At 39.2% G+C, this 25,976-nt stretch overlaps 1 protein-coding gene across 5 annotated transcripts in view; it reads right to left on the bottom strand.

Annotated features, from left to right (window-relative positions):
* Positions 1-2,459: 2,459 nt before the first annotated feature.
* Positions 2,460-25,976, bottom strand: part of mical2a (microtubule associated monooxygenase, calponin and LIM domain containing 2a) — a 32,148-nt gene continuing 8,631 nt past the window's right edge. For 2 of the 5 annotated variants that reach the window (XM_034117088.1, XM_034117089.1), the window contains exons 3-22: positions 21,759-21,966; positions 20,996-21,112; positions 19,882-19,983; positions 17,904-18,059; positions 17,673-17,773; positions 17,065-17,322; positions 16,388-16,503; positions 16,109-16,235; positions 15,899-15,989; positions 15,248-15,395; positions 13,546-13,745; positions 12,632-12,735; positions 12,390-12,461; positions 12,150-12,290; positions 11,665-11,769; positions 10,957-11,223; positions 9,602-9,709; positions 7,515-7,695; positions 7,332-7,408; positions 6,783-7,250 (exon numbers count right to left, since the gene is read on the bottom strand). In XM_034117088.1, the coding sequence (XP_033972979.1) occupies positions 6,849-7,250; positions 7,332-7,408; positions 7,515-7,695; positions 9,602-9,709; positions 10,957-11,223; positions 11,665-11,769; positions 12,150-12,290; positions 12,390-12,461; positions 12,632-12,735; positions 13,546-13,745; positions 15,248-15,395; positions 15,899-15,989; positions 16,109-16,235; positions 16,388-16,503; positions 17,065-17,322; positions 17,673-17,773; positions 17,904-18,059; positions 19,882-19,983; positions 20,996-21,112; positions 21,759-21,966 (3,081 nt within the window). In that variant the 3' untranslated portion in view covers positions 6,783-6,848. Of the gene's footprint in view, positions 2,658-3,390; positions 4,967-6,782; positions 7,251-7,331; positions 7,409-7,514; positions 7,696-9,601; positions 9,710-10,956; positions 11,224-11,664; positions 11,770-12,149; positions 12,291-12,389; positions 12,462-12,631; positions 12,736-13,545; positions 13,746-15,247; positions 15,396-15,898; positions 15,990-16,108; positions 16,236-16,387; positions 16,504-17,064; positions 17,323-17,672; positions 17,774-17,903; positions 18,060-19,881; positions 19,984-20,995; positions 21,113-21,758; positions 21,967-25,976 lie in introns of those variants that run through there. The other 3 variants (XM_034117090.1, XM_034117091.1, XM_034117092.1) reach the window with 3 other exon arrangements.

The raw sequence follows: 25,976 nt of genomic DNA, 5'->3' as shown, positions 1-25,976 counted from the left end.
TGGATGTAAAGGTTTTCCAATGTTTTGGTCCTTATTCCTTTTTTTACAATATAATGCAACAGGCGCATCTGAAATAAAATCTAACAAATGTTTCTCTTTTGTATTAACTTATTGGAGGTTTAAGGGAAAGTATCAACCTTAATATTTGTTTATATTTTGTTTTTACATCTGTTTTAACTATTATTTGATAGTGAATTCAGGTATGTTGGCATGTCTTATAATCTTTTACCAAATGTCTGCATTGTTCTGCATTGACATTGTAATTCAGTAAATATCAGTCTTGTAGGTAGCTATTCGAAAACGACTTCTTCCCACCACTGATTGTAAGTAAATGTATTGATGATATAAAACGTTGGTACTTAACAGTACAGTCTGTCATCTTAATCAATGGGCTGCAGGACTTTGCCCATTGATTAAGATGACAGACTTATAAGAAAGAGGACATTTCCCATGTTGCTGCTGTGTGTGACTGAAGGAGCCGCTCCATGCAGACAGAGAGGAGCCTCGATGGATCTCCTCTGCTCAATGCTGGTTCTTTCCTCCGTCCAGCAGGGCCTTAAATGTATTTCTCTGTGTTCTGTTATTTGGTATGAGATGGTCAGATATGGTCTGAGTGGTTGTTATGTAAGGCTTAAAAGATATGGAATGACATTGACTGCCATTAGTCCTTGTCTCACATTGTCAATATGAAACAGAGAGCTTGTTTATCAGTTTCTCTGGGATGCTCTGTTATGTTCGGAGCATGTTTCTTCTGGCATGTTTTTTATTTGGATGCCATATATAGCAGCATTGGTCTGTTAACCATACCGTAGAAAGCATTCTTGAAGCAGCGTATTGGAAGTGTGTCTGTTTATTCTACTTTTCTCTTCAGAGATAATGTACATTTTCAAAAAGATGATTTACTCCAGCAGCATGGCAAGTGTCTCCTTCGACTTGGAGATTTGTGTTTGACTCTTTAAAAGGACGATTTGCGTTAAAGTGCTCAAATAATGACATTATATTTTTAGATTCATCTCGTCCCAGCTTTTTCTATTTTTTCATCAACTTTCACAGCTTCTGTAATTTGAATGCAATTTCAGGTTCTGATTGCTCTGTTGCTTGAATGCTAATCATTGTTATCCTATAACTTGTTTTCTATTATGCTCTTTTTGCGTTTAAGGAAAGGTCATTTAATAACACAGAGAGAAATGAAAAAGTTACAAGAGGACAGTAAACAGATGCGCAACAACAACATAGGAGATGCACACACACACACAACAAAGTGTCGAGCCTTTGCTTCTGCAGGAGTGTGTTTTTAAAAAATCACTCATCTTTTCCCCACAGTTCTGAGGGGTAAAACTAAAAAGGAAAATACTCGGTCACTACTTTGCAAGAAACTACTCAAAACACCAGCATTGTTCTGAAATTCTCTCTCAAAATAAACAACAAAATATTCAGTTACTGTCGGTTTATCAAGTTGTCAATACTTGAGTTGTTATTTTAGGTGTGATGGGATGATTAGAAGTATTGATGCTATAATATAATATTAATTAAGCCTTACTGCATTTTATGTAGAAACACCTTATTGTCCTTTTTAGATTTGAGTTTTTTACCATCCAAAGAAATGCTCATATTTAATCCTTCCTCCTCTCATCAGCTAGTTGCTAGTGTTTCTGTGTTGGTATTCTCTGTACATGTATTCCTTCAAGCAAGACCTTTTATAATATCCCCTTTTATCACATTGTCATTTAACCCAATTTACTAAACAATGTCAGTAATAGCTGCTTTGAGACCTTAAGGTGAGACTATAGTGCTGCTATGGCTATACAGAAATGTAGTAAGTACATCTATTCCATTTGATATCCGTCTTTGTGAACAACTGGAGCATTTGTACCCATTAATGACCTTCACACATACTGCATAATACACAGCTGAATCTTCTCTTGTATTCAAAAACCGTGCCAGCAAACTCAGAGTCAAACTGCTGGTCTTTCTACTCTTTGATACCTAAAAACTTGAACGTTTAATTTATCAAGTCAGACAATAAAGACTTGATAGTATGAACTGGCTTTGTAGCGACCGGGAATTATTTTAATTCACACTTTGAAGTATAACTGTGCAACGCTCTTCCATAGAGTCTCCTTTGTGCTGAGCAATGTTCTCAAGTCAATGGAGGCCCAGCGTGTCAGCCCACCTTTCCATTAGCGGAACAGTAGCCTTGATTTTGTATTTCTTATTAGAATTAAGAAGGTTGTGCGGGTCAAGCTCTCTAAGAAAGATTTTCTATGGGATCTTTTCTTTTAATTGAACTAACCAGACAGAAACAGGTTTGATATACAGACAAACTTTTCAATAATGAATCACATTTGTTTTAGGTAGAATGGCATTTTAGATTGAAGACAAACTCAATCTGAACCAATCATTCAAAAATATTGAAGTATTTTGTATCTGATAAAGAAAGTCAGACGTCAATTACAAGTCACGCATTTATTGGGAAATACAGTGGCACAAAAAGCAACCCAGGGATTACTGAAAACAGGAGAAAAACATTTCCAACACACTTTCATGAAGTCAGATTAAACTATAAACCATTATATACAAGGACCTCATGAAGAATTATCATTATTTTCCAACTGTCAATCCTCTGTGGGTGGAGACACCTCACTTTTGGGCAGCTTCTGAATGAAAAACAACAGGAAACAAACATAGTGTATCTTGAAATGGATCTGTGAAATCATTCAAAAAAAGAAGCTGAGAACAAAGAGGAAAAAACACTTAACTTGTTCATGCAGCAGCTGATGCCAAAACGATCCATCAAAAGAGACTAATATTTAGATTTCAATTATGTCTATCTTATCTCCTCTAATTAACGACCCCGATCTTGTGTTGACATTAAGGTTTGCTTACAGATAACAAAATATAGAGTGACTCACTGATATATTAATACACACATTTGAATTATATTGCACATTTCGTAAATAAGCCTCTGTCACATTTTATGCTCATAAAACTACCTTTTAATTCTCCTTTAAAGTATTGTCTAAAGTGTTAGATTATATATTGTTGGGGTGATTTTATGAACATGGGGTAAGAAGAGCAACACTGCAGCATAGAGGGCTTAAGTTATCTTTAGAGGAATGTGTCAGCTTGTTGGTTGTCGTCATGAAGTATTTAGGAGAAGAACTCATCCACTTAGACAACATTCATGAGATAAATGAAATATCTGTTCTGCATTAAATACAGCACTGGTGGACACTTTGGTAAGTCATATTCCATTTTATGTTTACAAAACTCTGCACTTAAGAATAGTGGAATATTATCCTCATTATTTACTGTATAATAAAAGTTGTACGAGTAGTCACAGTGAAAGAGTTAAATGGTAAACATATTTTCAAACTGTAACTAACCTTTATTACACATTCAAATCAAAGGAAGGAGGAACAAAATATAACCCGGTGTTGAAGAGAACCTTTTTACAATATTAAAGCTATTTGTTAAGTCAGAGGAGGTTAAGTCCTCTGAGTTCAAAGCGCATACCTAAAATGTTTTTTAACCCAACATAGATGTACTTATTGATTTCAAGATACTTAAAAGGAGACTGATACATTCCACTAATGTGTTTTATAAACCAGGTCACCAGGCAGTGAGAATATGAAGGTACAAAGGTTACTGCGCCACGTTTAAAGAGAAGGTTCTCTATATTTTTCTACATTCAAAATTCTGTATTGAAACATGAAAATGTGCCTCTACAAATAAAAACATACTTTTAATATTTATTTATCGAGGGAAGTGTCACCGAGACAAATGTTCTCTTTTACTCAGTTAAAAGTTGAGTCTGACAGTATAGAGCGATCAACTTTTCCTCATATTTTTATGTTTAGGGTTTATAAAGAACGTTACAATCTTTTTGGACTCGAGATGGAAATTTGAATAAAAGCCGTCAAAACTGACCCGACAAGACAAGAGATCCTCTTTTATTATTCACACATTTATCTTAACCTGCTGCCTACATTACCCACAATGCAACTCAATACCTAGAGAGCAGGTTACGTTGGTGCATTAATTCTATCTGTAGCCCCCCATTCGTTTTTTGTTATTTTCAAACATGTGTTTTCAAAATAAGTGACATTACAAGACACATCAAACAGCTCCCCCTGGAGTCCCTCGAGGCTTTATACAGTACAGCTCTTCAGAAATAGTTAATGACTAAATGAATGATGTTAAACAGCATTTCATTCAGAAAAAGCTGTATCATCTTGACCATGGAAATGGTAACTGACCTAATGAGTTTCAACATATTTTAATTGCAGATGTTGAATTTTTCTGAGAAATTTAAATACTACCCATGCATGTTGGTTTTCATTTTAAATTTCAAATATTATTGACCTTAAAGTAGAGCATACTGTAGAGCTGGGCAACTCCTTCTGCTGAGGAAAGTGTTATAAAACATTCAAAAGAGGTACTGAATGAACCTTTGTTCGTTTTGTTATTAATAACTAATACTTACAAAACCTTCCGTCAACTGACATGCCCTGAGATTTTGAATTAACAGGTTTCATTTTATGAGATGAACACTTGTAAAAAAAATATTTAAAATAAACCTGATTTATCGTTGGTTTCTTCTCTTTAGTACAGGCACAATAATTAGGCCGAATTGCAATTCGGATATCCATTCAAAAAACAAAAAACAAAACACACAAAATTGGATATGAACGCAAGCAATTCCGATGTCTGGAACCAGGCTCCGTTAGTAGTAGTTCATTCCCAAAGCAGAATCAATGACAAACACTGAAGCGGTTTATCAGGCATGAGTTTAGTCAATAACACTTCAAACGCATAACCTTTAATCACTCTTTTTTTCATCGTAAGTTCCTGCAGCCTCCTCACAGTTATGGCACATGACCGCGTGAGCATGCAGGTGATCACCTTCAAAATGTTATTTCTCCTAAACATCCAGCTGGCTCACACACTTCATAAAAGGCTTCGGCTGAATGAGGGGAAAAGAGAAAAATAATCTAAAACACAGAGAACACAAATATAATTGTTGAAAACGTTTATGAAAACAAAGCAAAAATACTGACATTCATAAAGAAGACGCTGGCACCGTTACATGTTACAGTTCGCAAGTATTTTCGCACAGATGTATGAAGTCCAGTCAGTGTGTAAGAGTCATTTCTTTGGTATATTAAAACACTGTAAACCAGTAAAGCAGCTCATATTACATGCAGCAGATTTAGTCATTTAAAGTGGACCTATCATGCTATATTTGAATAATAGTGTAGGACCATACCTATATAAGGCATATTTATACTTTTTTTTTTTCAAAATACCAAACAGATCATGCATTTTAGCCATGCCTCATTTTGCTCAATTTGACATTTTTTAGCTCTGTTTTTGCAAGGGCAGATTCTGTGAGAACAGCACCACCTACAGGCCTGGCATATGTACTACAGCGTCTCCAGCGCTTTCGAACGGCAATGGCCGTGGCTGTCTCCTCCTGATTGGTGGAGTTGGCCCAATAGCCGTAGCGCCACTGTCCTGACGTCAGGACAGTGTTCAAATCTGGATCAGTTTTTATCAGATCCGTTGCAGCCCCTTTTTTAGAGATTTGGGTATGGAGGAAAATAGAGAGGGTTGTGTTTTCTGACACTTGGTGAGTTCCCTGGCACACCGGGGACACATATTCATGTATAAAAGACGTACAAAAGTGCATTTTGCATGATAGGTCCCCTTTAACATAAAAAAATTAGGTAGCTGACAACAAAACACAAAAATCTAATTGCATATTCGGCACATCATGCTGTAAAAACAAGTCTTTGCAAATATCATTCACAGATATTGTATTAAAAAACACAACTCTAAAGTGCTTCATAGGCATCAATAGATAGTGTCCAAAGTAAAAGAGACCTGCAGTTGATCTTTCAACAACATGCTTTAAAATGATGGCAAGAAAGGCGAGCATATTCAAACACAGCATGCTCACCAGCTTCTACTGTCCACAGTAAATTAAAATAAATCATAAATAAACGTTTTTAAACGTAGTTGTAATGCTATGTTTTACAGGGAGAGGTTTAAAATGGGCATAGTATCTCATTTGAGCTTTAATGGTTTTTCTGAGAGTCAACAGTAGATGGCAGCAAAGTAGAACAAAATACTGAGAGGGAAACTCACTGCAGATATTCTTTGGTGTTATCCATTCAAGAATCCATAACAAATTAAACTGAGAGTTCAGTATAAAAATAAAAAATAAAATGGTAAAACACACAAACCTGCATTTAGATCTTAAAGTGAAACAAATATTGCAGGAGCAGGTATGCATAGTCAAAAGATAACCTGTCTGCTGGTCAGCATTCAACTGAGAGCTGGCTGTTTACTGCTGCTTCGACGAGGCAGTTCCCAAAAATAAAGTGCATCAAGTTAGTCAGTCATGACCTGATTTAAAACATTTAACTGCTGGATACATTTTCCAAGACAGTTTGTGAAAGGTTGAGTTCTACAGCAATGATGATTTCAGCATTCTCAAGCCTTTAATGCACTGACTGTGGCCTGTTTTATTTGCACTTTAACTACCTTCTAACTATTAATTTAACTTATTCTCACCCAACAAAGAGTACAGTTTACACATCAAACCCACTGCAAAATAAAAAAATGCAGCTTTTATTAACCCTGTCCTAAGGTTGAGTGAGCAAACCTACAGCGACTCTTTGGCTGATGTACAAGATACAAAGGGCAGTATCATCATAAAGTAAACATTACAAAGCTGCTTGTGCACGGCTACAAATTAAATAAAAAGAGAACACTCCTGCTGATGTGCACTTCGGCCACAGATTTAATGGCATTTGAAGTCAAATATTAACAGCTGGAGTCTGCTAAATGAGCCTGTGCCCTATCTGCTCCTGCAGCCACAGCAGAGCAGGCTGCAGAGCGCCGGGCCCCTCAGGAGCCTCTGTCTGCATCTGCAGCAGAACATCGTGTAAAACTAGCAGCAGGGGCAAGCTCACGCTCAGGAGTTCATACAGGAGCTCATAGTCCTGGGCATTGTCCCTCAGGTGGGCGGCGAGGCTCTGTGCTGTACTACGCACACGATTGGACAAATACCGGGGGGCGTTACACACAGCACGCGTCACACGCAGGGGCCAGCTCAGGTGTTTCCTCATGAACGAGCTGAAGGTACCTGCTGAGGATTCACCATGCAGGTCCACAGGGCTGCTGGACTGTGAGCTTTGTTCATCATCTGCACATGGCTCCTGAACTCTGGCTCCAGATGGATTCTACGTAGAGGACAGAGGAGTTAGAAATCTTACGGTAAATACTGCTAGATTAAGATGGATATGTTACAGTAATGTACTCACAGAGCGAAAAGACAAGTTCCTCCGCAGGTTTGTCCCGTTGTTGCGTTGATCAAAATGAAGTTTGCAGTACAATTTTCCTAAAGGATTACAGCAACTGTCAGTAAAATGTAGCATACTGAGCTTGGATTTATATTGTAAATGTAGATTGAGTACTAAAGAGAGCTGAGATCTGATGACACATACCCTCTTCAGAGTCGAAGGCATGTGCTCCCTGTCGCAGGGTGGAGCTGCAGGTGAAACAGCGGAAGCACTCCCTGTGGAAGAAGAGCCCCTCGGCACAGACCCTCTCGACCATGTAAACACGCTTCTCGCATGAATGACACTTGTCGCCCGACGGGGGGAATGCCCTTCGTAGTGAGCCGCCCTGGGATACAAAAACAATGAAGATGAGCAGTGTGTCACAAAAGCTTAAACACTGACTTTAACCATTCTTATCTATCACTATTTCATACTACTTCAACTCAGGGTGATTCAATATTCACAATTTAAGATCACTTGGATGTCTGTCACTTTTGACAAAAAAAGACTCCTCAAAATAATCCTTTATAAGAGAGCCTTTGCGGCTATTCAATATGTTAAATCTAATTTGATCTTTTGAAAGGTTTAATGTCTGGTCAGTATTACCTTGTGGCCTTATATATTTTTTTATAAAGCTATTAAGAAGGGCTTGAATTAAGATTTTATATTCCAAGTTCAAGAATAAACGTTTAAGTTCAACGGTTCTTACTGGTCACATAACTTTGTGCGATAAATGTAGACTCCGTGTTGTTCTTGGAATTGTTGAGGAAAGCTTGAAACAACGGTGGTATTACATGCAGGGAAACTGACAACGTTAACGGTTGAGTGCAAGATAAGAAATACCCAGCCGTTTCAATGTCACCTCCTACATTTCATATTGACCAGATATAAATAATGTGTACTGTGAAGTCTGCAACCTCGACCTTGTTTGCAACGGCACACTAAGATTCAGCCAAGAGGAAAACATAGTAACGGAGAGCAAATAAAGATAATTATAGAATGGATTTAAACACAAGGTTACACAAATAAACACAAGTGGTTAGGTTAAAACGTTTATCATGTCTAAAGAGTTCCCCAATGGCTCTTGAGAATTGAAATGTGATCCAAACATTGTGTACCAGGAGTTGTTCCTTTATATTTAACCAGCATGCTATAGCATCTGGCTGTGGAGTTGGAGCAGGCTGTTTGGGATGGGTGGAGCAGAGGAACCCACAAAGTGCCACCACAAGAACACACACTCCTCTTATGTGAGGACTGCTCGTGATTAAAAGCATGAGGGGCAGAAACGGCAGTTAAAATCAGAGCACTCATGCAAAGCAGCAGTCATTTCACATACAACTGTTATGATTAAATAGAAGGATGACAACAATGTAAATCTTGAGCTGAAATGCTTGTTTTTTTAAAGATGTTTTAGAACAGAAAGAAAATGTGCTGCCATCAGGATGATTAAAATATGTTGTTCTTTCACTACCGAAACACTAATTACATCATGAGCATTAGGTCGACTAGATAAAACTACGGCTGTCTAAAAAACAGCCCTTCAATAAACCGTAACTTATTAACATTTAAAATGTTCCAAATTGGTTGAAGAGAGAGTCAAGGTTGTTAAAGGCTGTAGTATGTGGTGCTGTTACATTTAATGTTGTTATATTGACACATGCTATGGCACTTGAGATGGCAATCTTGTTCTTAAAGAAACATTATCATTCATTTGGAGTCCTATGTTTGGCCAGCGTATACATTTAAGCCCAATATTCACTCTCTATTAGCTCTTTAGCGGTTAAATGCTGCACTATGTTTACCAGCTAGTTGCTAAATGGTTCTGTTTGCTGTTTGGTTCAGTGTAGGTAGTGTTCAGTGGGTTTTATAGCTTTCTTGCTGAAAAAGCTGCATGCTGTGACTGAAAATGACGCTATGAGAGGGGTGAAAGTGAATCAAAACAGTAAAGTTGAGAGGTCTTAAGGTTTATGACTACCGCTTTCACGTTGTATTCACATTGTCATTTGCTAAAGGATAAATATAAAAAAATACTATCCACATTAAATCTCACTTTGATGAAATCAGTAATTTAATTATTATGACAGGTAAAATACAAAATGAAATGTATGGTTTACAAAATAAGGGACTATATGTGAAGACTGGTCAAATGCAGCACTTATGATACAATACACAACATTTCTCTTCATGCATTGAACACACTGTGAAGAGCACAGGGTCAGGGTGGGGTCACACAGCAGGCAGGATATAGTCACCTTGAGCTCAGCAGAGCTCTCTGCTGAGAACAACCCCCTAAGGTGAACAGCTTTTTCCTTTATACTCTTTGTGTGAAACTCTCTAGCCTGTTGTGTCTGAGCTTTTTTCTGCAGGATGACACGGAGGACAGGAACAAAACAAAAGCCATCAGTCTTGTCTCTACTGTACAACGAGACACATTCTCCCAGCAACAAATGTGGAGCTTTCCGTGTGTAAATAGCTAGACTAATAACCCTTTAATAAGCATTACACCGGTAAATGATGAAAGGCCTTTCTGTTCCTACTTCCCCAATAACAAGGAGGATTTTCCAGCTAAGTGGGTATTGTTGGGAGGAGAACAATAGCGTGGCTGTGTGGGATGAAGGCTGCCTTATTACTTTCATTTCACACCCCACATACTGTACTGGAGCAGAAAACAGCCACACAGAAATGGCACAGGAATCAGAGACTAGTACGTTGGTTGAGCCAAAAATAAAATGGCAATAAATCCCCTAGTGAAGTCGTAAAGTCAGATTTCAAAACACTTTAAATGCGCAATGTTGAACTTTCTACACATTGATAATACAGGTGTGGACAGAAATGTAAAGGAATAGCTAATTATTCGCTTAGTAATTTGAGAGTTAAAGTATTCAAAGGATAAATACCACTGTCTTGTGCCCAGGTATGGATCTATACTCAGAGGGGGTTACACTAGTATTTCAAATGATCTAATATTTAAGTAAACGAAGAAGGCTAATAAATCATTAAACACAGTCAATCTGCACTGAATAAGAGGAGCTGTGGTCACGAAAATAATCCATCTGGAGGGCAGTTTATGCAATATTAATTTAGCGTTTACTCTTTTTTTTTTTTAAAGAACACTACACTGGGAAAACTGCAGTTATTGGTATCTCATAAATCACTTTTCTCAAAAAAACTAAACTCTCAATGACTTGATAAGGAGAACTATTTTTCAGTGCTAACTTGAGCCAACGCAGGCAGGCAGTAGGAACGTCTGAACAATCCAAAATAACTTTTTGAAGACCTAAGCAAAGGCCTGCAGCCCGGCTCTGGCCAAACCTGCTCAACTCACACTCAGACTGGCCAATGATCCGCCTGTGTGCCTGTCTCAGCCCGTGGCCAGCTCTGTGGGCCTGCTGCTGCCATTTTTGTCAGGCTGGATAATTTAGGGGCTGACTTCACCATCTGACTACACATTACACAAAACTAAATGTATAATCAGGGCATAATATATAATCAGCCTTCACCCTGGGGCCTTTTTGGGGATCGGAGCATGCAACAATCACATGATTTTGAAAAGAAGGCAGGGAGGAAAAACAGAAGTTAAAGACGTGAAGGAGAAGATAGAGATCACCTCAGAGACGTGTTCGTCCACCTCCCTGAGGCGCTGGAGGACTCTCGACATGAAATGGATTGCAGAGTGGCAGGAGGGAGACGGAGCGGGGGGGTCTGCGCTCTCAGGCTGAGGCTCGGGCTTCGTCTCAGCGTGCGTCTGATCAACATGTCTGAGCCTCAATACAGAAAATGGATGCTGGGCCTCGGGCTGCAGCTGAGGTTTGGGGAGGGTCTTGGGAGGCGGGCGCACTAAGTGTTCGGCTGCCTTTCTGATACTGACTTCAAACTGAAAGGAATAATATACAGTAGTGCACATGTGAGCCGTGGCTCCCCATCAAGCACAGAACTCCATGAATGTATTTTCTCCTTTCCTAAAAAGCTGTAGATCATTTAAAGATCCAGGTGGTTTTATACGTCTCAGCCCATTAACCCCAAATTACTTTGCTGCCAAACATCTTCAAAGCATTGCACGTGTATTTTGAGGTGTTATTCCCGCTGGCATAGCATGGAAATCAACTTGCATAGAATATTTACTGAAATAGATTACCTATCTGTTTCATGTTTTGCCATAGTTATGTAATCATCACATGTTAACCCCAATGGCAAGCAGGCTGCTGTTTAAACAATTCAAAAACTGGAAGGTCAGTATGAAACTCAACACCTGACAGCAACATTTATGAATGAGAGAAACTGTTCACAATATCTTTCTCTGGCAGCTGCAGACTACCTGCATCTCAGGAGGAGGTTTAGGTGGGACTCGAGGCCTCAGTTCAATGTGCACTCTCTCAGCAAAGGTAAGAGTTTGCAGGGAAGAAGACGTCTCAAAGTCTGACTGAGATTTTGCAGAAAGGTTAGGAAGAACGTTAACAAAAAGTCACAGAAATAGAAAAGGTAGAAACGATTAAAGGCTGGAAACAACAGAGAAGAGAAGACTTTGTAACAAAGGAAGGTTTTGTCCGCAGACCACTGTCCAAACTCCAGCTCACAGCAAGGGACATTTAAAACATATTTATGATATGTTGTAAAAAGAAAGCAAACCATTTAAACTATATTAAAGCAGTAAGGATTAAACATGTTTCCTTTAGAAAAATACAACATACATACAGTACAGTAAAACATACTTTCTTACAGCCCAATAGGACGACAATTAAAACCCTAGTTGGACTACAGTAAAATCAAAACTATGGGCCTGTTTTAAACACGTTTGTTTACCTGTGTTTTCCTGATGGAGTAGCTGGGTCTGGGTGAGCTTTCAAACTTGGCCAGCAACTGAGTAGAAATTGAGCGCACTTTATTTTCCTTTGGCTCTTGGTCGTCTCGCACTGGGGAGCCATTACTCGACAGATTGGTGGCCTAACAAGAGACAGACAACAGGGAAGATCCTACTGTATCAGCAGGCTTTTTGAATGGTTGTTAAATATAAAATTACAAGTAGGTAAGTTAGCAACAAACCTCCTCCAAATAACTGCAGAATTTCCGCCTCCTTTTGTAAATGGGATCTGTACCGTCTGTCTTCTGTTCATCCTGAAAGGACAGCAGAAGAAAATAAAACTGAATTTCAAACTAACAAAATCTCATATGTTTATTTAATAAAATGCATTTTATAACTAATTTAACAATGACATACTGTATGTTTATAAAACAAATTCCAAATGAATGCATTTTTAGATTTAAACAGTTCAGTGTGGGGTTACCTTTGGTACCCGTTTCCTGGGCTGTGCAAGATTGAGCACATTATTATTACTTCTGACATCCTTAGAGGGATAATCTTCATTATTTTCATCCACTCCTCTGGATCCTGCAGTATAACACATGGCTGCATTAGAGTTTCCAAGTTTCCACAGTGCATATCCATTAAAGTCAGATGATATCAATGAATAAGGACCATATAGATATAGATAGAAAGTTATACGAGTGGTCTGCGAAAAAAGTGATTGTAGTGAAGAGAAGAGAAATGTTCCACTGAAAAAACAAAGCCTTATTGAGTCCCTCAGCTGCATGTTAGAGGGATGTGACTGATGTCAAATAAACAAGATATTATAGGTAAGCATTCAATATCCCTTCATCAGAGAAAGGCAGCTGTTTTCATGTTGTCAAGACTCTCAGACTACAGCAGTGCACATCTCTGGTGCAGATACACATTCCTCTCATGCCACTTTACTTGAAAAATAGGACTGGACAACACCTGTTGTTTTTTTACAAGAAACCAACGTTTTGTGGTTGTTCTACATATTTTAGCCATAAAATACAGTGAACAGTTTATAATCAACAGAACAAATAACAATACATATATACATACAGTAATTTAGAGTTAAATAGTAGATTTGATTACAGGGGAAGAGTACAGCTGAATGCAGTCAAAGATAGTAGTCCAGTAAAGTAGCATAAAGGAGAGTAATGAGAGTACATTAAAGCAGAATGAATTAAAGTAGAACAGAGTTAAGTAGAGTACAGAACAGAAAATTAAAGCACAGCAGTGTTGAGTACAGTACATTCAAGTAAAAGTAGTGTACACTTGAGTAGACTAGTATTGAGTAAAGTACAGTAGAATAAAGTTAAGTAGAGTAGTATTGAGTACATTACATTAGATTAAAGTTAAGTAAAGTACCTGAGGCAGGTAGAGGTGTGCCGCGGAACAGCTCGTAGAACTTGGACAGGTAGGTGATCATCTTGGTTTTATCGAGCTCCTGACCAACACTCAGCTCCTGCCCGGATGTGAATGGCGCAATGCCAAACTCACGCTCACCGACGTCAAGAGCCAGCTGGAGGTTTGCAGAGTGGTCTTCCTCGTTTAATGAATCAAAATCTCTGATGGGAAAAATACAATTATGTTGACTTCAGTGAGTGGAAGGTAATAAAAAAAGATTCAGCGTACGTATTTCTTTGCAAAGTAGGGAAACATATATAGTCAGTGTCAGCCTATAGTTAGGTTTTAATGTACTTCTGTCTGTTTCTGGTTTACATTAACCCTGATCACTCGCACATCATACACATATAAACCTTTGTCATTAAACATATTTTCCCTTCCTTCTTTTTCTAAAAATGCATACTTTTCACTAACTGCCCTGAATAATGGCACAGGAATGTAACAGTGAGGTTTGTAGCTGAGATTCTTGAAAGGATTATATACTGACTTTCATTTCATGCTGGTGTCAGGTGACTGATGTTGAGCAGAGTGTAAGATAATAAGCACACTAATATGAAAACAGTTAAAAGCAAGCACAATGAAAGGCCTTTACACAGAAAGCTACTAAATCAATTTCCAGCCCTGCAGAATAACTTGTTTCCCAAATTGCAGGAGAATAATGGCAGCAAATTACTTCTAATGGAGGAAAACGGCAGCACTGACGTCTGCACCTTCGCTGATGGTGTACAGACGGCGTCAGAAATAATGTAAAGAGCAGTAACCTAGCAACAGCAAACACAAACATTGGTGTTTTTCGGTAAGTTCAGGGGTTCGCTCTATCTTCCTTTCTTTCTTTTTCTAAGAACCTGCATAACTCTCTGCTGTCTGCTCTGCTGACAGGCATGCATATGGAGGAGGGAAGGGGGTAAATGCCAGTGGTTCCTGGAAACTTACAGAACCACAAGAAATTGTAGTGGCATGTGGCGAGATATGAAGGCAATAATTAAAGTGTGAGAATATATAATTACATTTGTAAATGTACTTATCTACAGTTGCATCGGCTAATTCCACACTTTGCTAGTCAGTCTCACCATTCAAAGTGGAAACTAAGGTACAGTTTTACAGTTTCTTTCTATTTTAAAAAGGAGGGTTTTGTCCTATAAGTGGACACTGAAGCACACCAAGAGTAGTTTTTAAAAGGGACATTATTCAGACTTAAATCCTAGTCAATACTAATATTTCTGGAGTATAAACGTTATAACAGGGACTGAAACGACCACTTTTTATTTCAGTTGAGGTGATAATCCCGCTGACAAAGAGGCCTTGGAAAGAAATGTGTGAAATGTACACAGCTGCTCCAGACTACCAGCTATATATATATATGTATAGGCCATCTATGTATGAAGTATTTCTCGCATCCATCAGCACTTTCTGTGTGAGGAGGTAGAGAGCGCAGCACAAAACACACACAGATCAAGACTTTCTCTCATACCTAGCATATTTTACACACCTTTAATAAAGGATTTTTCTCACAACCAGTTGTTACAAAAAAAGAGTGAAGAACTAACCTTTCAAAAACTGGTTTGTTAATGTGACTGAATGAATGCATTAAAAACACTGGTTTTAGATGTAAAGATAAAGCCCTGCAGTCTGGTAGTGATATTATCTTGAGTGTGTTACGTACATCAGCTGGGGTTTGAACCTGTGGATGAGGGCGCAGAGGGCGATGCCACTTTTCCAAGAAGACGTCAGGTCTGTAATCAGCACATTCCTGAAGCCCTCCGTCTGTTTCTGGCACCAAGTAAGAAGCCTTGTCGGTCTGATTTCTGACTCTGAACAGAAACGTATAGTTCAAGATCTCAGCTAAAGAGGATATGATGTCACAAGCATGGACCAACACATGGCGTGCCGGTAAATGACGTTATCACAGAAATGATGCCGAGGTATGTACAAGTCAGGCCATGTACTTTCTCACAGCATTCGATGAAAGATTCTGCTTCTGCTTTTATTGCTAGTTCCAAGATCATAACCCACTTTGTTACAAATAAGGACAAATGTTCACTTTTCCCCCTTTTTTGGTATGAAGCACAAAACACAGTGCAATTTATAACAAGGAGCTTAAGTAATGTTGACCTTTGATAGTGATTTAAATGTGATTCATTAAATGTGTCTTCTATTATGAAATTAATACGTTTTCTCAGAACTTTCTTAGTTGAGGATTATTAATAACATAAGATGAGACACCATGATCAATCAGAATACTACTCTAAATAAACTAAAGAAGGGTCATAAGCATGTTGAACTACAGATCCACTCTGGAAACACTTAGACTTACCATGTCTGCTGAGATTGACAGGTCTTCGTATGGTAACATTACGCTGCAGAGAGCAAGAACTCAATTCTGTGCTGATGTACAAGTGACGCACCTGAGACAGGGAGGAGAGGGGAAATGATTACAATAAACACCCTGAAGAAGTTGTGTAAGAAGTTTTGTGGATGGAAAGATGGAGAGACTCTGGTATTGCCAAGGTAAGCTCCCTCTCACCTGGTGTGGCCTGACACAGGCGGAGTTGAGGTTGGGGTACCGAGTCCCAGGGTTTATGGTGTACTGCTCAAAGTTTTTGCCAATGTTTTCAGTTGTTGTCTGTGGAAGTAGCCTGTAAATACTCTCCCTATAGAAACACAAAATGGAACATAGTTCAAGAGAAATGGTGTTATGTAAATCACTTGGCAGTGCTCATTCAGACCGTATCTACAGATGCTATACTTAGCAGTATTGAATTATGTATTTATTTATGTGTATATACTGTATGTGTGTTTGTACCTTTCTGCCAACACTTCCAGAGCCGTGCGACCCTGAGCCCAGCTCTTTACCATCCAGGCCGTGTCAAAAGCAGCCAGGAAGCCTCTGGCACATCCCGTCCCCATGGGCCAGAAGGGCTGCACAGAAACACACAACAGATATAAATATGATTGTCTCTCAGTGTTTCTACTAGAACTTGTTAACCTGCATTAAACCGCCCCAAGAGTTGATTAAATAATGGCACATGTACCTTTTACAGTGTTTTTTTGCTGGCAATCATGTTTAGCATTGTAAGATCATATATCAAAATGCTGACTATCAGACTTTTTGTAAACAGCTATAACAATGATGGTGAATCAGCATTTGTCCCGAAAGCCATCTTTTACGTCTTTCTAAATGTAGTGATTGTCACGGAGTACAACCAAAAAATGTGCCAGTGCTCAACTGTGTGACTACTGGCAACATTATCATCAAAGGTGAGTCTTTATAAAAAGAGGAGGTGGAGCATCTCACACACTGGAGAAGGACATCAACAACAGTGCTGCAATGACCCCTGCCTCCCCTCTCCAGACTCATACTCTACAGCAAAACAAGACTGCCAGATTGTGTAACAGTTTATTTCCCTAGGCAGTCATGCTCCTCAAAAACCTGCTACCTTTCTCCATTCATCTGAACTGGGCTCACTTTCCCATCCTTACCTCGAGCAAGCTGTCGCCAACCAGTGCTACCAGCAGCTGGTGTCCAAATCTCTCCCTGACCAGAGCAGCGTTCTCCGAGGCATACATGTTTGTGAAGTCAAACATCGCTACATCTGGCTGCCCACAGTGGTTCATGGCAAAATCCAGCGTGGGAAGTTGGTAGTTGGTGCCAAAGTCAGCAGCCTCTCGGGCGTAGCACAGAAGAGCTTCCTGGTTAACATTTTCACTGCTCAGCAGCATCTGGGTGTCTATGTAATCCTGTTTAACACAAGCATGAGAGTCAGGAGTTTGAACACAGAAAGTCTCAACATTTCCAAAAAGACCAAGATTATATACTGTTGCTTAAGAGGGATTCTTTTGTTTTTTAAAAGCTGCAGATGGAAGTAAAATATAAGCCATAAAATATATGAAAATGCAGTTTTTGTGCATGTCATTCCTTACTGAGATGTTCCCAACTAACCTGTTTCTTGCTGCCTATGGGCTCTTTGCTTTATTGATGGCATTATGTTGTACTACAATTGATTATATGGATTCCTTCTTTAAATGATAAAAGGAACTGAACTTCAAGAAGGTAAAAATAATGACCCCTGAACACATGGTGCGCTTACATGGATGACGACTCCTTTGTCCAGCAGGCTTTGCTTCTTGGCAGTCATGACAAAGTAATGTGTGTTGTCCCTGTAGTACACGATGTTCTCCAGATCAATTCCTGCACAAATGATAGGGTTTGAGAATATTTAAAAGCACCAAAGAGGCATCAAATGTTGTAGAGGACATTACTTTATGATTCATTATTCTTTATTCCAGCTAACTCCACAGTAAGGCAGACTGAGCCTCACCTGTCTCCTCTTTGAGGTCGAGAAAGAATTTCTGGTTGAAGATGAAGGCCACGCCGCTGATCTCTTCTACTCTCGCCTCTGCAGTTGTGTTCCTGTTAATGAAGTTGGCTGTTATGGCTATCGCCAACTTTCCCCTGAACTCCTTCCTTTTGAAACCTGATAGAGAAAAAAGACAGAAAATCAGATAAAGAATGAATTAGATAAATGGGGGGGGGGGGGGGGGGGGGGGGGGGGTAAAGGACAATGATCTTCACAGGTAAACCAGTACTCTAGCCTTGAATCGTAATTACAAGGCAGTTATTTCAGGATAAGAGGCAGCTTAAGAAGGTGAGCCCTTGTATAACCGAGGGAACAAAAGGCAGGCATTGCAAAAAGCACCAGGAATTTAATTAAAAGTGCAAGTTTAGCATTTAAGGGCCACTTCAGCCTTTCATTTTATGAAGAATGAATGAAGTAAAGACATTTTATTTTATTCATATTTTCAAGGAATATGATTCTATAGATACTGTGCAATACTAAACCTGAAAAAAAGAAACTCTTACATCTGTCACCGTGAGATCTTTTGAAAGACATCAAGCAGCAAAGAGAAAAAAAATAGGGTTTTCTTAATGGCACAACGTTCTTAATCAAGATGAAGGTTGCTGTTATATTTTCATTTATATCAAATCACCTTTTAAACCAGCAAACCACATGTAATTCTAAAGCTGTCAGTGCAGTAAAGAATGTTATTGTGTTGGTAGCTAACTACAAATTGAACTATGAGACAGTGAAAGTACTTAGGAAGGAGTGCATGTCTGAACTTGTGTCACAGCTCCATACTGACACTGTTAAAAATCCCAGAGGAACATTTCCCCCTTCTCTATTTCTTCACTGCAATGCAGATGTGATTGTATTTAACTCTGTGTTACCGTAGCTAGGCCACGAAAGCAGCTGAAAGGCGGGCTGACTGCAGGGGAAAATCATTCCCTCCAGGCTTCATCATAATTGAAGAATGAGCTAAACATCTTGTCTAGCCCAAAATTGCCCTTTTTAGGAATAAGCATCTGATGTGAAATTGGTTGTTAGATGACAGCATTTTTAGGAGAGAGTCCAGCGTGAATGCATCAGCTGCTGAGCCAAAGATCTATTTATGTGCACTGTTTCAGGGTTTTGTGATAAACCTTTCCCCTGGGAGAGATCAATGGCTTCATACAGGTCTAAGTTTACCAAAAGTAAGTTTTAATTATAGCTTGACAACAGAAATAGTGCAGCACACATTACTCAAAGGAAAGCTCAGAAACACTATTCAGTCAACAAGGTGTGCTGGGTTTTATCATAGTTCTCTGAAACATGTCTAGGATGGGAGAGATTTCCCAATAATGCGAACACATAAGTGGAATATGGACAGCCTTTTTTTTTATTATTGCAAATGAATTCAGGAAGAATATATTTTGTTGGCTAAGGCATGATGTTTTTTTCCCAAACATCCTGCCATTCACTCATCTCACGCATACTCACTCATAATTTCCTTACTGTATTTGTCTGGGGCTATCAATCGTTATATCTGCTGCTCTCATTAGTTGGTCACATTTATTCAATTGCACAAAAACACACCTACATTTTTATCCTACCATCTTTCTGATGTCTCTTTTCAAAAATATCTCCATGTATTGAGTAAGTTCATGCTGATGTATGACGCGCCCCTTTTACTTCCCAAACAGTTTCGCAGATTCATCAGCCTCATAATTTTATCTGCCACCAGCCTCAGCAGTATCCTCATAAACCTCCATCCCCACCAGTTTCTGGGCTCCAAGCGGGGATTTATCTTTCGGCTGCTCAGGGCAGACACACCTTTGATAACAAATAAACACTGGGATCACTGTTTTTTTACTTCCTGGAACAGACACTGGTAACTTAATAATGTACTTTGTTGGCTAAATGAAATACATCCTTGAGGCACCTGTATTTTTAACACCCCTTTTGTTCACTGTCTTCTCACCTTCCAGAGTATTTCTGCGTCCGTCGGCCCCCACCACGACATCAAACTCAAAGTTGGCCACGGGGTGATCAGCAGGTCGGATTGCAGCTCTCCACCCAATACCTGAGAGACAGAAACCAAACGGAGAAGGTGTCAGACACATCAAATAATTTCCTTTACATACATTAGAATATTCCCTTCCCCTCCAGACATCTGGACCATTCTGACACTTGCTTTGCTTTAATATTTCTACATAAATAGAAAGATATAATGGCATACTTTGCGAGCTACAAACATGACTAACAAACAAAACAGTTTACAGATTTAACATTAGCCTTTTAAAGTATGCGGTGTGTGTGTTGCAGGAGTGTGAGAGCTTGGGGACAGTTTGTTGCATCGCCTCGTGGAAAATTCATACCTTGATGTCAAGGGCACAGCTAAGTCCGTCACAGCAGAACAGGAGGGATAAGTTTGTGTCTAAATTTAGGCAAGGCTCTTGTTGTTATCACAGTATAGATATAACAACTGAAGAGAACACCTGACAGCAACGTGTCAGATATTTTCTTCCTGAGAGTCTATAGTCCAGTGTGAAGTGCTGAATGTCTAAGAAAATCATGACATGAGAGGGAAATACACAACAACTGCCATTGTTTTACATAACGGACACATTGTTTATTTACTCATTTGATATGCAAATGTTGTATATATATATAGCATGTGTAAATTAACACTTACAGGAACGTTAGGAAATACACTTGACCTGTGCTAACCTCATCTAAATATAATGAAGAACTAAATCAGTGCCAATGTTTTTCCCCTGTTTATTGGTGGATGTCAAGGATATTAAATACTGCAGGATGAGAAGTCCCTTGCTGTCTGACCAGTCCTGAAGCAGAGCAGCAGAGTAAAAACAGATCCTAAAAGAAGCTACGCAGTATCTAACAAACTGACAGATATAGCCTGATGTCTATATCTAGCTTTACACAATATTAAACTCTTCAACCTCATCCCACCTCACCCCCCGGCTTTATTGATTCCAGCTGTTCTTCAACTTAAACAAAGCTTGCAGATTATGAAACAACTGTCTGTGGATGAATATAAACCCGGTGTTTATCTTTGGTTTGTGGATGGATACCTTCATTTTCCTGATCCTCTGGAGGTTCCAACAGTTTGACAAACTCCACATTGATGTGAAACTCCACAGCAACAATCAGGGCAACCTTCAGCAGGACCAGCTGCAGCTTTTGAATGCCTGGGAGACACAGAAACACACATCAGTGTTTGCAAACACAAGTAAAACACTGGCAGACTGTGTTTGGTGTTATGTTGTCTTGACACTGTTGAGAGAACTGTTACTCTCCTGTATCTTTGCTGGTGCTTACCTCTTGTAGTTATGTTGGAAAGAACAGCACAAACCAACACTCGGTTGATGTTCTAATCCTACAGTATATATATATGTCCTTTATATCGATTTTAAACTTCAGTTATTTCCTAGAAATCTACATAATTTTCTTTATTCATGTACCCATACCTTATAGAAACGGTTTTGAAAGTACAAAAATACAAGTACATAATGATTCACACATATACAATCATGCATCAAAAAGTAGTAAAAGGAGTGGAAATAAAAGATACAGCCCAAATTGTAAAGCTGTACTACAGTACCAAGAGAAATGCAAGATAGATAAAAGGCCAAATAATATATTAAAAAGTTACATAACAGCTAATAGAATTGCAAGGCCATAGACTTGAGCTTCAACCCTTTTTATAGATTGTAGCCTGTGTCCAATATAATAATGTACATTAAAGGAGATCACAAACACTAACAATATGGGATCACAGGTCAATGAAAAGCAGAAACTGCCAGCGTGTTTGTTTCTATAAAGTCAGACACTCACTTATGTGGTCTATGGCCCCGGCGCAGAATTTGCCATAGAACTTTTTGGCCCCGAGGCCCCGCAGGTCATGAATGGTGTAAGGCCAGAGGTGCAGCACGTTGTTCCTGGCGAAGGAGTCTCTCTTTTCGATCACCACCACTTTGGCACCCATCAAAGCGAGCTCGATGGCTGTCCGCAGGCCGCAGGGGCCGCCTCCGATGATCAGACACTGAATTAAAGAGATGACAAATTGATCTCATTACTTACACAAGGCAGAAATAAATAAAGGTAATCAAAGACAGCTGAGACTTTTCCTGCAGAGGGGGCTGGGATGAAAAATGGTTTACAATACATCCTACTTGTTTATTAACATAGCATTGTATCATCTACATAGATCATGACAGGAAGCAGCACTTTACTGCATCACTGGAGCATTTACAGGCTGAGTGTCGCACTCAAGGACACTTCAGCAGAGCTAACACTGACTCGGAGGATAATTTCAGTCTTAAGAAGACTTCTCCGGACCCTTTGTGTGTGTGTGTGTAAGGGTTGTTCATGAAACATAAAGAGAGTTTATGCGCTGCCTGAAGCAGCGCATTTATCAGGAAATTGCCAAGAGGAATGTTTGTGAACATCAAACCATGATAACAACCGTTCCCCTACATGTCTAAGGTGGTATTCATTCATCGGCCTCACCCAAAAAATGCATGAAGTCAGTTTATTGAGGTTTTAGATTGCGTCTGAGAATGTGAAACTCAAACATGACATCATCCTCTTGAACGATAGATGAGAGAAATGACGCATGTGTACTGGTAAACTGTTTTCGTTCCTTCTAAACACAAAAAGAGGCTCTATAGAGAACTAAAAGGAGAAAAATATTTTTTCTTTCACCTTCCAAGAAAATACTTCAATGCAACAACACCAAGAGCTCCACTCTGTACAATCTCTAAATCCCACCAGTGTGCAGACAGAAGTTCGAAACATATTTGAACACAAGGATTCACTTCCTGCAGGATAAGACAAAGTGCTGAGAGTGCAATGAGGTGCCATCCGTGCATCAGTTCTGTGAGATAATCGGAGTGGGTGACTTTTACAGAACACCCAGTGCCAGCTGACCGAGTTCCAAATCCTGCCCTAAATGGCTCTCTACTCCTGCACTAAAACCAGATGATTGGGGCTTTAGTCACTCCCTATTATCCCTCTGTAAAAGTGTGGTTAAACATCTGCCTCACTGGGGATGTGGGTGATGAGAAACACAGTGTGTTATCATGTGTTGCCTGAGGTTATCAGGATGAGGTATTCTCAGGTGTGAAGCACACACACAGGTGGTGAGAGAGCTGCCCAGACAAGCCTGGCTGCTGGCCATGTTTTTTTGTAATTCCCTCAACAAAAGGGCACCGAGTGTAAATGTAAGCCGGAGAGAGATGAAGGGATGCTGAAAATGTCAATTATGTGCACAGTACTAACTCAGTTTATTCAGATGTACATTCACAATGTGCACATTTCTAATCTAAACTCATGAAGCTGTTTCCATCTGTCTATCAGCCTTTAGCGGTAACAGGCTGTTGGTTTTAGCCAGTTTCCATGAGCTAACATATTATTCCAGATACAAGGCTTTTCCTGGTGGCTCGCTCCACACCTGTTGAGTCAGCTTCCTTTCAGCTTCCCACTTGTGACCTCGCTCCCTTTCAGCTTCCCACTTGTGACCTCGCTCTTATCCCACAGCCACCTCGCCCTGGTCACATTTGTCCCCCCACCTTTTTAATGAACTCTATCTGTTAGTCAGAGTATCACCGTTTTCTTTCTCATCTCAGCAGACAGTGTGGCTAATACAACGAGCTCTATTAGCATCTAGTATATTGATTTAAATGTTCATTTAACCAATACATATTCCCATTCGAGATGTGTGGTTTTACTTGCAATATTATATAATTGATCAAATGTTTACATCATTTCAACTGTGAAACTGTGTAACTGCAAAGGCTGTTTGACAAAGCATGACAATATCATCTGTGGACAGCATACTGAATCCTAACATTGGTCTGATGGAGTGTTTTCGCTTGGAATTTAATCTACATTTTTACTGAGATTTTCTATCTTGAATTGACATCAGTTAAATCAAGATATGCCAACCGTTTAAGTGTTACATACTGTGTCACTGAGATCAAATGATGAAATGTGCCGGGAATAATTCAAAAAATCACATAAAAGATGAGAAAGAAAATATCAATGTGCAATTTCTCCGTGCACAGTGAAGCTTTATGAGGAAGGAACAGACTGTGGGTTGCATTTCAGTGTCACAACTGCCAGCTGTGTCAGGCCATTAAACGCGGATGACATCACATCCTTTAAAGATTGCTGCTACAGGGGGAATATGAAGACGAGGCGCCGAGTAATATCACATCTGTCGAAGTTAAAAGAGCTGAGGTGCCATAAAACGTCACCAGGTGATTTTTCCCAGGGACAGAATAAATTAGAGATCAAATAAAAGCTCATTGTTCATCCTGTGAGTGATTAAAACAGACGTAATACTGCACGTGTGTGCTGTACATGTGTGGATATTAATAAGCAACATAATAAAATGGCAGGCTTTTATAAGCAAAACTCAATCTCATAAATTCCCAATAAAGTGAATAGTGTTTCAATAATGCACACAATCCACTGTTTGAACATCTGGTTTAGTACTTTGGGAGCACTAAAGTAACAGTAGCACAGTAACACTTTATTTAACAACACAACCCTGTGGATTGTCAGAATTACAAAACTGACCTAAAACGTTTGGCTCAGAAGTTAAGGAGAGTCACACTTTATTTATTTTTACCTATTTTGGTGTTGAATCAGAACGAACCTGTAAATCTGAGCTCACGCTGAAGCATTTGAAACACACTTTAATAACAATCTGGGCCGGGCTCCAACTTAAAAAGAGCCTATAAAGAAAAGAGCACACCCTCAGAACAACTGGGGCCAAATAATCACAGTTGGTGAGAGATGCTGTCTGTTCTCTGCACAATAAAAACACTCTTTCATGCTGCAGGCCTGAAAGGTAATCACACTCCTCCAGGTTTTCCTACTTTCCCTCATCACCTTCACTGCCTAGCCCCCTCCAAAACACACACCCTGACATGATTTCTTTGTCCATATTCCAACTATCTCCATAAATAAACTCAAAAATAGCTCTCCAATAGCTCCCTTCTTACACGTGTTACAGGAATTTGTCTTTTGTCTGCTACAGTATTTGCTCTCGGAAAGGGATCGGCTGTTTGTGTTGTTTGGCTGCAAGGTAACGCACAGTTGTAAAGTTGTTTATCTTCTGTATTTTTTCACAACTTCTGGGACACTTTTTCTTTTGATTATGTGGACATGTGGTTGAGTATGATGTTTCTTAGCTGTGATTTATAGCAATTTTACTGTTTGAACGACTAATTACATATATGGTGGGTACATTGATGGTTCAGTGGAGCATATTCTATGATATAAAGTCACATATGATGTTTGTATTTCATTCTATACAGCTTTGTCATGTAGCACCTGTCTGAGGGGGAAATATCGAGTGCAAAGCAATGTATATCTGTTTAATTTCCTGCCTGTATGTTGGGAGCTGTTGCAGTGAAAGAGTGAGTGTTACTGTAGTGGATGGCAGGTAGAGGTGAAAAGTGATACAGCTCACTGTGGTTTCCTTTAATACAGAGAGCTGATTGTTTCAAACAAAAACGTGGTGTGACCTTAGGTGAGGTCACTTAGACACTTCCTAAGTCATGAAAACATCAACTTTAATGATGTATGAACAAAACCTAATTATATTTTAAGACCATTTAAAAAGGACCGGAGACATTTTAGCGGTGTGAACTGTTTTCAAAACACATACAACACTTTTTACGCTCTCTGCACTTAATATAGATTACTCATCGCGGTGAACATTTAGTCATTTAGTTATTATCGTAATGTTATTGCTCAACAGTTGGAGAAACTCTTCTATTTTAGCTGATATACTTGAAAATCTTGATCAAGCTAATAAAGACTTTGTGAAAAGTAAGATGGATATTGTTGTTTTTTTCTATTAAAATAGCTTCTGTGAGGCAGTTGACTGAAATTCTATGATGTGGTGCATTCACTTGGTGGTGCAAAATAGCTATATGACCACACAAAAATAACAAAACGTTAACAGTGCACTTTAGGTCTATGGGAATTGTGAGAAACCACCTGCCTGACACCAGGTGGAAAATACTTGTTTAGATGTAT

Source organism: Trematomus bernacchii, unplaced genomic scaffold, assembly GCF_902827165.1.
Source record: "Trematomus bernacchii unplaced genomic scaffold, fTreBer1.1, whole genome shotgun sequence".
NCBI lineage: Eukaryota > Metazoa > Chordata > Actinopteri > Perciformes > Nototheniidae > Trematomus > Trematomus bernacchii.
Note: the sequence above shows the minus strand (reverse complement) of the source record. Positions and strands in the feature narration are given on the sequence as shown.